The 14,588-nt window shown below is 37.6% G+C and overlaps 1 protein-coding gene across 1 annotated transcript; it reads left to right on the top strand.

Annotated features, from left to right (window-relative positions):
- Positions 1-296: 296 nt before the first annotated feature.
- oprd1b (opioid receptor, delta 1b) lies at positions 297-11,617 on the top strand. Its single transcript, XM_084089935.1, has 3 exons — positions 297-755; positions 7,220-7,572; positions 8,314-11,617. The coding sequence occupies exons 1-3, from the start codon at positions 517-519 to the stop codon at positions 8,859-8,861; spliced, it is 1,140 nt and encodes a 379-aa protein (XP_083946061.1). The 5' UTR covers positions 297-516; the 3' UTR covers positions 8,862-11,617.
- The last annotated feature ends 2,971 nt before the right edge of the window (positions 11,618-14,588 follow it).

Raw genomic sequence — 14,588 nt, 5'->3', positions numbered from 1 at the left:
TTAAATATGAAAGCATTATGCATTCATTGAAGATATGTATCCTTATAGAACCTGTTTGACATAAAGGGTATTTATGCATGTATATATGTGTATACAATTGAGTCAAGAACCCTATGGGTAAGAACCCAAATTTAACCTTTTTTTCTAAGAGAGTGAAATGGAAACATATAACAAATAATAGTAAATAGCATAGCTACAGTGCATGTTTACAGTATGTCGAGTGTCACTTTTGTGTGTGGGCGCAGATTTTCAGTGTGTTCCACTATGCACATGGTTTGTAGTTCGGGAGAAAGTACGAGCGCATGTACAGCAGCACGCGCAGTTGGAAGTCGAGTGCGCGCTCCCGAGCAGAGGAGAAGAGAAAAGGAGAGCTGCGTAAAGTGACCAGTGGAGTTGATGTCCTTGTATCTGCTGTTCTATATCTTTCTATACCTTTTAGATTAACGATATACGTTTAAGATTCCCGTTTTTGAGTCACATTAGAAGACGTTTGGTATTATACAAGGGAAGCGCATAATGGAGCCTCCAACAGTAACGGTTAATGATGTTCTCGAGCAGAATCCTTTAATTCTCCACAACTCGAGCTTTATGGAGGAACCAGCGGGACTTCTGTCCAACTGGAGCAAGGGCAGCGAGCCGAAGGCGGTGAGAGGCAGCAGTGAGGTCGCTATCGCTGTGTGCATCACCGCGCTGTACTCAGTCATATGCGTGGTGGGACTGTTTGGAAATATCCTGGTTATGTACGGTGTGGTCAGGTAAGACAAGTAGTTTATTCAATGAATATCCTTTGTAGCCTAGGCCTACTTCAAAAGTCTCTGCAGCTGGGATAATCATTAATTATTTAATTTACCACTTGCCATTAATAGCTAAATGACCATCTTAGCCCAAACTTTGCTGCTTTTCTGTACAATAAGTGCACAAAGTCTAAAGAGAAAGATAAATAGCGTCACCTATTTGAACCCAGTAAATATATAGCATGTAGCCTACAGAGAATGTGTTGGACATGGGAGTTTTGACTGCAATCTGATCAAGTGGGAGAAGATGAAAGACAAAGCTGAGGAGTAAGATTTTTGTAATGTGCTCATCTGAGGGTGGAGAGTTCCCTTTTATTGAGGTTTTGACCACAAAGCCAGGGTGGGTTTCTTTTATATTTATATATATATATAAATCTATTTCGCACAAAAGGCTTCATTAAACTAAAAATGAATCACAATTCTTCTTGAAGTGTCTTATATATTAAGTGTATAGATATTAAAATGTTCTGCAATAAAATGAAAACTACATTTCTTATCAGAGTTATGATGTCATGTTTGTAAATCCTGGTTTTATCACTGTAAAATAAAAAGATACTCCAGGCAACATTTCAGATCACCACCTGGCAAGCCTATAGGTTCTGCAAAATTTTCTTTATCTGAAGAACCCCAAATTCCTTAACCCCAAGTTTACAGTAAAACAATTTCACACAGCTATAAAGAACTAATCAGAGTTCTTTTAAATGAACACATAAAGTATTCTATTTATAATACCTTTCAGGCATTCCAAATATGAAATAAGCATTAGAACGCTGTAAGGAAATTAACAGAATAGAACAGAATTTTTTTTTTTTTTTTACCTAGGAAATTCAGCTAAAGGTGTTGTGTTTGTTAGATTGCATTGATACATTTAAACTAAACTATTAAATTGAACATGCATTTTACAGCTAGATTTAGAAAAGAAAATGGAAGGGAACCAAAAAGATTTTGAATATAAATAGAGCCCTTGGCAAGCGAGTGGTTCAGATCTTTCTATCTATTCACAGCACTTATATTCAAGAGTGCAAAGCCATTGCCTAGGAGGGAAAGTCTGAATGGACTAATCATATTCGGAATCTCTGGATTGCCTACCTTTGAGGAGACATTAAAAACAATATAGCAGAAGAGAGTATTATAGTGTATCAGACACTACAGCCTGGAAGGATGAAGCTGTACAATAGGAAGTCTGGTGTGAAAAGAACTCATTAATAATTCCCCCTGAAGTTTCAAATGCAGAAGGAGAACTTGATATGAATGCATTTTAGATTGCATCTACATCAAAGTTTCCCCCTCATTTTAATCCATTATTTCTCACACTGCACCAAAAAGCCATTTTTAAATGTCAACAAGCTTGGCCCCCCCTCTGACCCCCCTAAATTTGGAATCGTAAAATCACACCAAACAACTGCGCATTTTATCAGTTGCGGCGCCTTCATCTATAGGCTACACTGCAGCACGACGTATATTCACATCAAATGTTAACGCAGAGGAACGGGACACTGCAGTTCACAAAAGTTCATTATTTGCATGTGTTTTAAAGCCTTGCCAGTTAAACATGTCATTCGCTGCTGATGCGCTGTTCAAACATGCGCTTTACTGAGCGCGTACACTCGACGCGCACATGCACTAAAAGCCTGTTACTGGACTAAGTTATCTTTTGAGTCTTATATTGCGCTAATACTGTCAAATACAGACAATGTTTACATAAACAAAGTTGGTTATGTCTAAAGTGAAAGCAAACAGAGAAAATTAATTAAAATCTGCTTGTCATATGCGTGTATATTAGACGCGTCGCGTGCAGTTCTTAAAGAGACAGTAGCCCTAATAATAAACATGCTGCCGCTTGTCCTTAAAGAGATAGTTCACCCAAAACCAAACAGTTGCTGGTCCCCATTGACTTCCATACATAGTAGGAAAAAAATATACTATGGAAGTCACAGGGGTACATTACGGAGCCCCTAAAGGGACGTGGTGGTGGAATTTTTTTTAGGATGGAAGATTATATATATTTTTTAAAATCTTTTGCGTTCCCACGCAAAACTTTGCATTCCCACGCAAAACTTTTGCGTTCCCTCGCAAAGTTATTTGCGTTCCCACGCAAAACTTTCGCGTTCCCTCGCAAAGATATTTGCGTTCCCACGCAAAACTTTTGCGTTCCCTCGCAAAGATATTTGCGTTCCCACGCAAAACTGAGCTCGGTTCTCGGACAGACACGGACAGACACTTCCTGTTGTAATGTCCCGCTGGCAGTGTTTCAGAGCTCCGTACGTTAATGGATCGTTTCATAGTGTTTGAACTTGGACTCAAATATAAAGAAATGCGGTCAGTGCTTAAAAGGAGTTCAATGAAGTTGGCAATATTCACATAGGCTATTCGAACTTCCCTATTCTTGAGCTAAACGTTGTTAAAACACAAACAACACCTATTTACAATCACAGTAACCTAGACAACGAGCTACAACCCAATTCTCATCAAGATGAGCTTTATAGGCTAATATTAATTTCTCTAACCAGACGAATGAGAGACAAGTCCAAATAAGGGGCCGTCTGTAAAGTGCAAATCTCAAAACCCTTCTGCACATTTTATAGCCTATTATTAAACATATTCAATAGCTTCACTGTGCTTCACTGTGACACACTGTAGGACTGTCAGTACAGTGTGTCACAGTGAAGCTACTGAATATGTTTAATAATATAAAATGTGCAGAATTGTCACCAAATTCAGTTCACACATCACTGCTCTCCTGCTGGTTATACTAGGCCTACATTTAAAAAATGCAGAATTTTTATGATTATTTATTATGAAATAAAAGCAATAACTTCACCCTTTTTAGAAATAAATATTAAATAACTTCACACTGTGTGAAGTGTAGGCTTACATACAGTGTACAGTGTAATGCCATCAAATTCAGTAAGCAAATATAATGCAAAAGCTGCGTAGCCTACAGTACCAATATCATTTGTGTAAAGAATAGGCCTACTTATTATTATTACTTACCTACCTTTTATGTGCAATTACTTCCCTAACTAACTGTTGCAACATTAGAGCAGTGATGTGTCATGTGTGAACTAAATTTGGTGTGTTACAGTGAAGTTATTGAATTTTTTCATAATATAAAATGTGCAAAAGTAGTGTAGTATGACCAGTGGGTCACCATTGATGTGTAAACTGAATTGGGTGGCACTACAGTTTGTAACATTGAAGTTAATGACTATTTGACTGTGAGTTGATGCTGTAGTCGTTTTTGGGTTATATTGCACTTTGCAGACGGTCCCTTTGAACTAGTCTCTCAGCCGCTTGCTCATAGAGATCAATTTAGCCTATAAAGCTTGTTTTGATGAGAATCGGGTTGTAGCTCGTTGTCTAGGTTACTGTGATTGTAAATAGGTGTTGTTTGTGTTTTAACAACGTTTAGCTCAAGAATAGGGAAGTTCGAATAGCCTATGTGAATATTGCCAACTTCACTGAACTCCTTATAAGCACTGACCGCATTTCTTTATATTTGAGTCCAAGTTCAAACACTATGAAACGATCCATTAACGTACGGAGCTCTGAAACACTGCCAGCGGGACATTTCAACAGGAAGTGTCTGTCCGAGCTCAAAACAGGTTTTGCGTGGGAACGCAAAAGTTTTGCGTGGGAACGCAAAGTTTCTCGGGGGAACGCAAAAGATAAAAAAAAAAAAAAAATCTCCCAACCTAAAAAAAATTCCACCAACCACGTCCCTTTAGGGGCTCCGTAGTACATCAACTGTTTGGTTACTCACATTCTTTCAAATAACGTTTATTTTCAACAGAAGAAAGAAACTTATTCGGGTTTAAAACAACTTAAGAAAGTAAATTATGACTTTTTTGGGGGAGAACTATCCCTTTAATGTTAATAAAACAACAAAACACACAGAGGAAATCATTCACTGCTCTTGACTGAGAACTTTAAGTCTGTTGTGTTTTATTTTCATATTTGTTTATTTAATTACTTTCTTCAATTCTACTGTTAAATACACCTATAGCTGAAAAAATAAAGCACTGTTTATTCCATTTGTATATTAAGTTGTGTATGTGTAATATGTATCTCTGTTCATAATTTTTAATAACAAAGAAAATAATGACAAAGATTTTTTATCTTCGCCACTTTGGCCTAAATGTCTGCCATTCTTTTTTATTTTATATTTTGTTACCTATAAGGCTTTGTTTTTAAAATAGGGACATTAGTTTGGCTGTAATGCTCAGTCACTTGCAAAATAGTAAAACCAACATGAAAAAAGAATCGTGATAAAATCGTGATTTTCCTGAAAAAAAATCTTGATATGATATTATTGCCATATCGCCCACCCCAGGTGTAAAAAAGTGCCTAGATGTGCTTAGATGCTAAAAATGTGTTATTATTGATCATTATATCACACTACAATTAAACATAATGAAACATTAATTTGAATTGAAATTGTTTTATTAGCTTAGCTAATATAATTTATTAGCTTTTTCTAGAGATTGCAGTCATGCATGACATGGTGAAAAATGACTTGAAATAATACTGAAAATAGGTTAAGATGAATGTTAAAAGTGTGCCCCCTAAAAACACAAGTGGCCCCTGCCTGGCCCCCCCAGTTACTGTGGTCTAGAACCACCACTGCCATCAGTCTGTCACCCACTTTACTAAGTGGTGCTCCGACAACTTCCTGGAGCTGAATGTAGACAAGACTAAGGAGCTACTCATCCACACCCAAGCCCACACCCCGGACCTGGCACCTACTATCATTTACAACAAAATAGTTGAACGTGTCAGTCACTTCAAATACCTCGGACTCACACTGGACAATAAACTTACCTTTGAGCAACATGTTATCAATATTCATAAACGTTCCCAGCAGAAACTTCACATTCTCCGCAAGCTCCGTGCCCTCTGTGTCACCCCTAAACATCTCTTACTGTTATACACCAGCATCATCCAACCCATCCTTCTTTACTGCTCCCCCTGTTATGCTATCCATCACCAATAGAAATAAACTCACCAAGGTCACCTACATTGCATCCAAAATCATCAGCCTGCCTATTATAGACCTCGTCCACCAAAACAATAAAGCCATCACACGCATGGCCCGGACTGTCAGCAGAGACCCAGATCATCCCCTCCACAGCCACTTTTGCCTGCTGCCCTCAGGCCGGAGGTACAGGACTTTGAGGTGGAAGCGGGCACACTTCAGTAAAAGCTTTGTCCCTTCTGCCATCGTTGCTCTTAACGGTTTTAAGCGCTAATCCTGCTCCTCACCTCTATCTTAATGGAACTTATAATAATGGATTTATTCATCTCACTACACGTGTAGCCATGTACAAAGAGAGGAATAAACTGTAGTGTCACTAATGGATGTGCTGTATTCTCTCTTCAGCGCTGTGAGACTTCAAATGTTAAGTCCTCAAAAGAGATCACTGTGTGGGCTCCAGACAAATCTCAAAGAGAGGATAATCAGTGGATTACAATTTTTGCCTTTGGCATTGATCTTTTCTTAAGTAACTATTTGCATCATTTTATAGGCAACCCTATCATTCATCAGCCCATTATTAATTTAAAAAATACAGAGAAAATTATGAGCTGATTATTGTATATCGAGACACCTTAATTTAATGAAAGCATGTTGTTAGCCCCTGCTGGTAGATATTGTAACTACACCTTTTCACTATTTCTCCATATACATAGCTGTTTAGCCATTATAGCCTATAATAATAATAATTATATATATATATATATATATATATATATATATATATATATATATATATATATATATATATATATATATATATATATGAAGAGTTCAGATGCAAAGGCCTCTTAAGTGCCATCTGAAATTTTCTTCTAGAATTATCATTTTTATCAAGCTTGTATATTTAAGTTCAGTAATTTCACTTAAATGACAACTAATAGGTAATTTCATTGCCATTTAAGTGAAATTACTGAACTTAAATATATACGAGCTTGATAAAAAATGATCATTCTAGAAGAAAATTTCAGATGGCACTTAGAGGCTTTTGCATCTGAACTCTTCATATATATATATATATATATATATATATATATATATATATATATATATATATATATATATATTATAATAAGTTATTTTAATGTTAACATTTTAATTATTGGAATAAACGTTGAATACAGTTTAGAAGGGTGTTAAAAGATGATGAACCACGAATGGAAATATGTGCTCATGCTAATCATCTCATATTTATAATGAAAAGGGCAAAAGTGAGAAGAGCCTCAAATCATGTACAATCAGCGCATCCAATTCATCATTCGTCTGCATCTGTATTCTTGAATGTTCATATCGTCATTGCAAACGCAGGTGCAGCTGATCGTCATTCAAAAACTATGAAGTGCTTGTGTAGCTGATTCTCTCAGGCTGACTTTTTCTGTTTTTTCTTCAACAGGTACACAAAGATGAAGACAGCTACCAACATTTACATCTTTAATCTGGCTTTGGCCGATGCATTAGCCACCAGTACTCTGCCCTTCCAGAGTGCCAAATACCTCATGGGCACCTGGCCATTCGGTGAGCTGTTGTGCAAAGTGGTCATGGCTATTGACTACTACAACATGTTTACCAGTATTTTCACATTGACGATGATGAGTGTGGACCGTTACATTGCCGTGTGCCATCCAGTGAGAGCCCTGGACTTCCGCACGCCTGTCAAAGCAAAGATCATCAACATCTGCATATGGATTCTCTCCTCTGCTATCGGCATCCCAGTCATGGTTATGGCCGTTACAGTGACAAATAAAGGTGAGGACAAAGTGAATGGGGGAAAATACAGAAGTATTTGATTTTATAGCACAATAAACTAGATGTTAATTTTGAGTAAATATTTTAATTTAGTTTGCTCTGCTAACAAAATCGTGTTTAACAAAACCATTCTGAATTAGTTAACGCTCTCTGAGCAATACACAGTTTCACTGTGGATGAATCATTCTTATAATACAAATCAGTTGAATGAATGATTCAACGTTTGCTCATAAAGACAGTTGCTTGTTTCGGGTTCTGAAGAAATCAGTGTTATTAAATAATCGGTTGATTGAATTCAATGACTCACTTAACTGATGCACCGAAATTGCAAACTGTTAGGTTCTATATTTGGTTTGAAACATACTTTGCGGCCGTTAAAACAGTATTACTATAGAATGAATATGGGTAGAAGTATGAACAAACTATTCATGTTGTCAAAATCATGTGACCTGCCTGCGTCGCATTGCTTCACTGCCATTCACAGCTCCTCTGAGAGGCCTCATGGGATAGTAAAGCATCTATCAGATATGCACTTTATAATCTTTTTGCCTATTCCTTATATAGTAGGGAAGTAGGCATATTCTGACACAGGGAGTCACTTGTCGTCACCTGGCGTAATAATATAGCTTGCATATACTAAATAAAAAATGAATAGTTAGGGAATTACAAAACAACGGATCAGTAAATTCCATTAAGAAATTACTTAACAATTAACAAATAATCTTATCTTTTTTTTTACAGACATATTCCCCTCAGCCAAAACGGTCTGCATGTTGAAATTCCCAGGCTCAAATCCGCAGTATTGGGATACTGTGACCAAGATCTGTGTTTTCATTTTTGCCTTTGTGGTTCCCGTCTTGGTCATCACCATCTGTTACGGCCTGATGATCTTTCGCCTTAAGAGTGTGCGCTTGTTGTCCGGCTCCAAAGAGAAGGACAGGAACCTCCGGCGTATCACCCGCATGGTATTGGTGGTGGTGGCAGCCTTCATCATCTGCTGGACCCCTATCCATATCTTCATCATCGTCAGGACTGTGGTGGAGATCAACAGCAAGAATCTGGTCGTTGTCACCTGCTGGCACCTGTGTATTGCTCTTGGCTACATGAACAGCAGCCTCAACCCGGTCTTGTACGCATTCCTGGATGAAAACTTCAAGAGGTGCTTCAGAGAATTATGCGTGCCCTTTCGTTCCCGCATGAAGCACAGCAGCTTTTCCAGAGCTCGTAGCGCCACGAGAGAGCCCATCTCAGTGTGCGGCAAGTCTGATTCAGTGAAGCAGCCCGCATGACTAGACCTGGACCAGATGCTTCCTGGTACGCAACCAAGGACACAGAAAGACCTGCAGTCTGAGGTCACCCAGATCTCCACCACTGAGTTTTAAACTCCTCTGAGGTTAAAAAAAGTTGGCGACAAGCTTATATACAGAAAGGCAAAATGCTGGTTCGTTTGCTAAAATAATCTGCTAAATGCTAAGTGAGGAAATGAGATCATTTGGACCATCAAGAGTCTAATCATGCAGTGGAAAAAACATAAAAAAATGTGGCCTTGGAATGGTCAATAGGAAATCTGCAATTATTAGTGGTGTATGAGCCATCAAAGTGGATTCCCTTAATTGGATTTTTAAATAAAAGTGAATGCGTTTCCCTGGGATTTGTGGGATCTTGTTATTGAAATACATTATTATTGCATAATAACGATGTACTGAATACACAAATTCAGTTTCTCAAACAACAAAATAAGCTGTAAGATGGAAAAAATTTTCATTTAAAGAGACAAAAATGCTCACTTTTCACAGAACAATGAAAATGTACAGAAGTCTTTTTCCACTCCATAATAAAAGGATTTCATTAAATCTGAGGATAAAGATATATGGAGAAAGAAAAGTGTTGGATACAGAGAATGGACCAAAATTTCATCCTAAGGTTTGCAGGAAAGTTTTGCATGGATGACAGAATACTTTCCTTAGGATCGCTGTTAAAATACACTGTTACATAAACTCTTGACACATTGTTCATTTCATGGTGCTTGATAATGTGTAATTTTGTGCTAGTGAAGGTGTTTGATAACCTTTGACTATGAAGTGTACAGTGTTTAGACATATTCTGAGTATATCACTGAGGGTCTCTTAGATAATTTCTTCTTAGTTATTTGTTATGAAGTATTTATTGCAACAATCCTTGCATTTCATTGCTATTAGTGCAGAATGGCTGTTTTTTGACCTTTTTCAAATCCACATCTAACAATTGATTTTGTGATATTAGCGTCTTATTCTAAATGTCAGCTTTGCTGTAAAAGGAGAGTTTAGTTTCTTGAGCTGTTATAAACAAACTTTTTCCAGTCAGGAATGCGTTTATGTATTAGCAGTGAGTATTACTTTTCTGCAGAACCTGTATGTACTTTTGCAAAACTGTTGCATATTTCCTCATGAATAATTTTTTTTTATGAATGCATGGAAATTAGACGTCACCAATTATCTGAACTGTCAGTGTGAAAGCTTAAGTAGCCTATTAACATTTTTCTGTAGATTGCATGGGTGTTGGGAAAAATAACCTTTATCTCAACAATTTTCACTTCCCACATTTTGAGTGTGCCTTATTATCTAAAATATACATTCATCATCTCATATATTGAATGATAAGCCTGCCACCCTTTATGCTGTTTTAAAGATTAAAATTTTGTTTGGTAAAAATATAACACAAAAGCCCCAAAAAAGCTGTTTTTCCACAGGTACTTGTAAAGGTTGGAGACTCAAGCACTTTTACATAATTACATTCAGCAAACAACCTATAGACCCCATTTTGCAATATATTGGATAAGTGCTTTGAATAAAGTAGCTGGAGCCTTCGAGTGTGTGTACGCTAAAATCCACGCCAAAAAAAAAGGCATTTGATGTGGAAAAGTGCTTGGCACCATGTCAGGGTCTGAGCAGGCGTACGCACTTTCCCTCGTGGCAGAGAGTCTGAGAACTGTAGATATTTGGAAATGTAAAGATTACCTATTATGCAAAATTTACTTTTACACAGTATTTGAACATAAATGTGTGTTGGCAGTGTGTGTAAACCAAATACGGTTCACTCTATTACTTGTGAATGGGAGAAACTGCAACACGCAATATGGCGGAATACGTCCCGCCTTAAGAGCCAATCGCTGATTGGTAAAGTCATTACGCCACTGCAGCTGCCGTTAGAAGCTCTGGTTCCCATAGAAACTTGAGACTCGCGCTTAGGACTGCTGCACATGCGCATTGGCTGGTCTAGCCTGAAAAGTAAGCCTTTTCTAATGCTATTTGAGCATAAGAAACAACATTTATGGGACAGTTCATGTCAGATTTTGTTGCTGTTTGAAATATGTTATTTAGTTGTGAGTTCGGCAAGCAGTTTTTGAGATTTCAGGATTCCCCCATTCAAATAGATAGGACTTGGTCTTAGATGTCTGAAATAGCTGCCCGGAGGCGTTGCAAATATGGCCGCAGAGTGAACAGATTTTCCTTGACAGGGACTTTGGTGTAAACAACCACCCTATATGGATAAAAATCCAACCACTCCTTTTAATTAATCCCCATAAATCATAAGCAGTGTCTCAGAACAAGCCGTTCGCAGATTCTGGGCAAAGTGATGTCACTTTGTACAGGCCCCGCCCACGACTGCTGACGGACTCTGCCGTATTAGCATAGACCCGCCATGAGTGAGTAGTACACGGTCAGTACCAACTGTTGGTGATCCAGCTTATAGTCTCCGGAGCCATACTGGTAACAGTAGTAACATACTTTATTACAGTTCATCTGAGTTATAGTTTACCAGTTTATTGAGCACCCCTCGAAAAGGCATAAGGTCTGTATATATTTGTTTACTGTTAGTTGTAACGAGTTGTTTTGTGTAATTCGCTGTGTATGTTGATGATAATGCAAGGGAGAGAGAGTTTATGGGTAAGACTTTAATGCGCACTTCTTGTACGGTGTTTTATTCAGCTCTTACGGTGATTTTCTGCAGGTGAAAACAGATGCTTCATCTTTTGTGTGATATACAATAAACTTCATAAAACTCATCAGTAAAGTTTTGGCCATCATTCAGACGGGGTCTGCTACAACAGGCTAAAACTATACCTGTTCTGTCTTCATGCAGAATATATTCTCTGGCTCAGGAGGCATTATTGTCTGACTCTGGTTCGAGGCTGAACACCACTACTGACAACTTTTGACATTTTCAGTGCAAGAGATTGTCCTGTTTTGTTGTTCCATGAGCTCTTGAAGCTCCGCCCTCTTCTTGAAAGGGGGCCAGGAGCACCAGCTCATTTCCATTTAAAGGGACACACATAAAAACAGTTTTAAAGCAATTTTAAAGGGATAGTTCACCCAAAAATGAAAATTAGCCCATGATTTACTCACCCTCAAGACATCCTAGGTGTATATGACATGGCATATGATTCGTCTTTCAGACGAATACAATCTGAGTTATATAAAAAAAATGTCCTGGCTCTTCCAAGCTTTATTATGGCAGTGAATGGACGTTTCTGTTTTTAAGTCCATCTATCCATCATAAAAGTGCTCCACACAACCCCGGGGGGTTAATAAAGGCCTTCTGAAGTGAAGCGATGTGTTTGTCTAAGAAACATATCCATATTTCAAACTTTATAAAGTAAAATAACTAGCTTCCAGCCAAACAAACATACGGATTCCACTTACGTCAGAAGTAGCGTAGTGCGTCATGGCATAGTGTAAATATCAGCAGTATGTCGCATTACTCGCATAAGTTGCGCATTAGACTTAAGTGGAATCCGTATGTTCGTTTGGCCGGAAGCTAGTTATTTTACTTTATAAAGTTTTAAATATGGATATTTTTCACATACGCATCGCTTTGCTTCATAAGGTCTTTATTACCACCCCGGGGCTGTGTGGACCACTTTTATGATGGATAGATGCACTTTTATGGACTTCAAAACAGAAATAATGATTCACGGCCATTATAAAGCTTGGAAGAGCCATGACATTTTGATTGTATTCGTCTAAAAGAAGAATGTCATATACACCTGGATGACTTGAGGGTGAGTAAATCATGGGCTAATTTTCATTTTTGGGTGAACTATCCCTTTAACATGCTATAAAAATGATCTGTTAGGTATTTTGAGCTGAAACTTTACATACAAACTCTGAGGACATCAGAGACTTATTTTACATCTTGTAAAAGGGGGCATAATAGATCCCCTTTAAGCAATTATTGCCGCTCGCCATTCTCAAGTAAAGGATTTGGACTTTGACTGGTGATAGTTTATATGTTAATGACATTAATTAGGCTTTGCTGAACAATATGTTTTACCATTAGTGAAAAATAATAATAATAATAAATTATTTGTCTATTTGTCAATGGAATTAAACAAATAGCCATATTTATGGAAATCAAGGAACTCAATCCTCTCAAACTCTCTATGATTTCTGCACTTTTCACAAACAGGGTAATAAAACAGGACCTGAAACTGTGAAAGATGTTGATCTGCAGAAAATGTTGTTTGTCAGCCACAGGAGGTCAAACTAAACATTTCATTGTCTATCTGTTCATTGTCAAGCTGATTCGTTTTGAAGCATAATTGAAAATAGGGGTTCTGTCTGTTCACTGTGGCTTTCGATATATGCAGTACCTCTGCTCTGTCTAAATTCCAACACAGTAAGAGCAGAATCAGTGCACCTGTTATTTTGGAAAACAGTACACAAACACTTAAAGCAATGGTGTTTGCAGTACTGTATACCTTGTGCCACAGTAGGGATAATGGACACTGGAGTCTCAACCAGCCAGCAGACACAGATGAGTAAATGGTCTGAATAGCGAACACCATCATTATGGTCAGCAAATGTCATTTATGTGCTTCTCCGGTTCCTTGTGATTGTGGTTTGGAGTGTCTGTTACATAACGGCATAAACAGCGGATCAGAGAGCAACACTGTTTACACACTGAGCATCACGAGGCAGAGTAATGACAAGAGACACAGCATGTCATCTAAATTGATCAGGAGGATCACACTGCTCAATATTGCGCTCAACCCCTTCAGTGTCCTTATGAGATTCATTTTTGACAAGCTGTGGGCTAAATCAGAGAGGCAGTGTGGATTTTAAACAACTCACATTCTTGCACGTAATAGCCTACATGCAACTGATGCTTAACATGTCCATTGAAAGTGCCAAATCAAAAACAATAACTGAAGGTAATATCAGATTGTCACTCCCCAAAAAAGTCAGTTTAAGAGCGTCCTCAATTTCACTATATTTATATATTTTTTGACTGTCAACTGTCACACACATGGTAAAACAAAAATAAATACATATAAATATTACAAACATTGTATAATGTCAGTCATGCTCTAGTCTAGGCTAAGTAAAAAAAAAAAGAAAAAAAAAAGTGGGTCCCTATAATTTATCTGAGGAGAATATGGTAAAAATCATACCCAGTAAGAACTTCCATTAAACGCGGCTCTGTTCAGTTTCCATGGTGACGTGTGGTTGTTTACCCATCAAGATGAGATGCTATACAATGTTAAAGGCATGCTGATATTATTGCAGATAACTTTCCTGGCTAATCAAAAACAAACCTCAAAAAGAGAACGTTGTGGGAACTAATCTTCTAGAAACCAAAAATTGTTAGCTGGGACAAAAGTCACCTAATTTCAAAACAAGCATCTTTCTGTTGGTCAACACCATGCTTGAACAAATCTTTCGCCCTGAAACATGAAATTCCAGATCTCATGAATTCCTGCTGAATATGACTAGATTTCACCTGCGAATTCACCGATCAATGATAAACCACACACGCAAATCAATTTATTTCATGAGTGAAAAAAATAATGTGGTTATGGAGATTGTGAATGCTGCGTGGTCATGTTATATGTACACGATTTTAATAATATTTTAATTTTAAATATTACTGATGTCATGTGTAAAATGTTTTAAAGTCATTAACAGAAGTTTTTTCTTCCCTGTTGTGACATATATCCGAGTTAAAAGGCTTCTCTAACAAGAAAAAAAATGTAT

The sequence above is a fragment of the Abramis brama genome (genome assembly GCF_963993115.1).
Source record: "Abramis brama genome assembly, chromosome: 17".
Classification (NCBI taxonomy): Eukaryota; Metazoa; Chordata; class Actinopteri; order Cypriniformes; family Leuciscidae; genus Abramis; species Abramis brama.
This window is presented reverse-complemented; position numbering and strand designations above follow the sequence as displayed.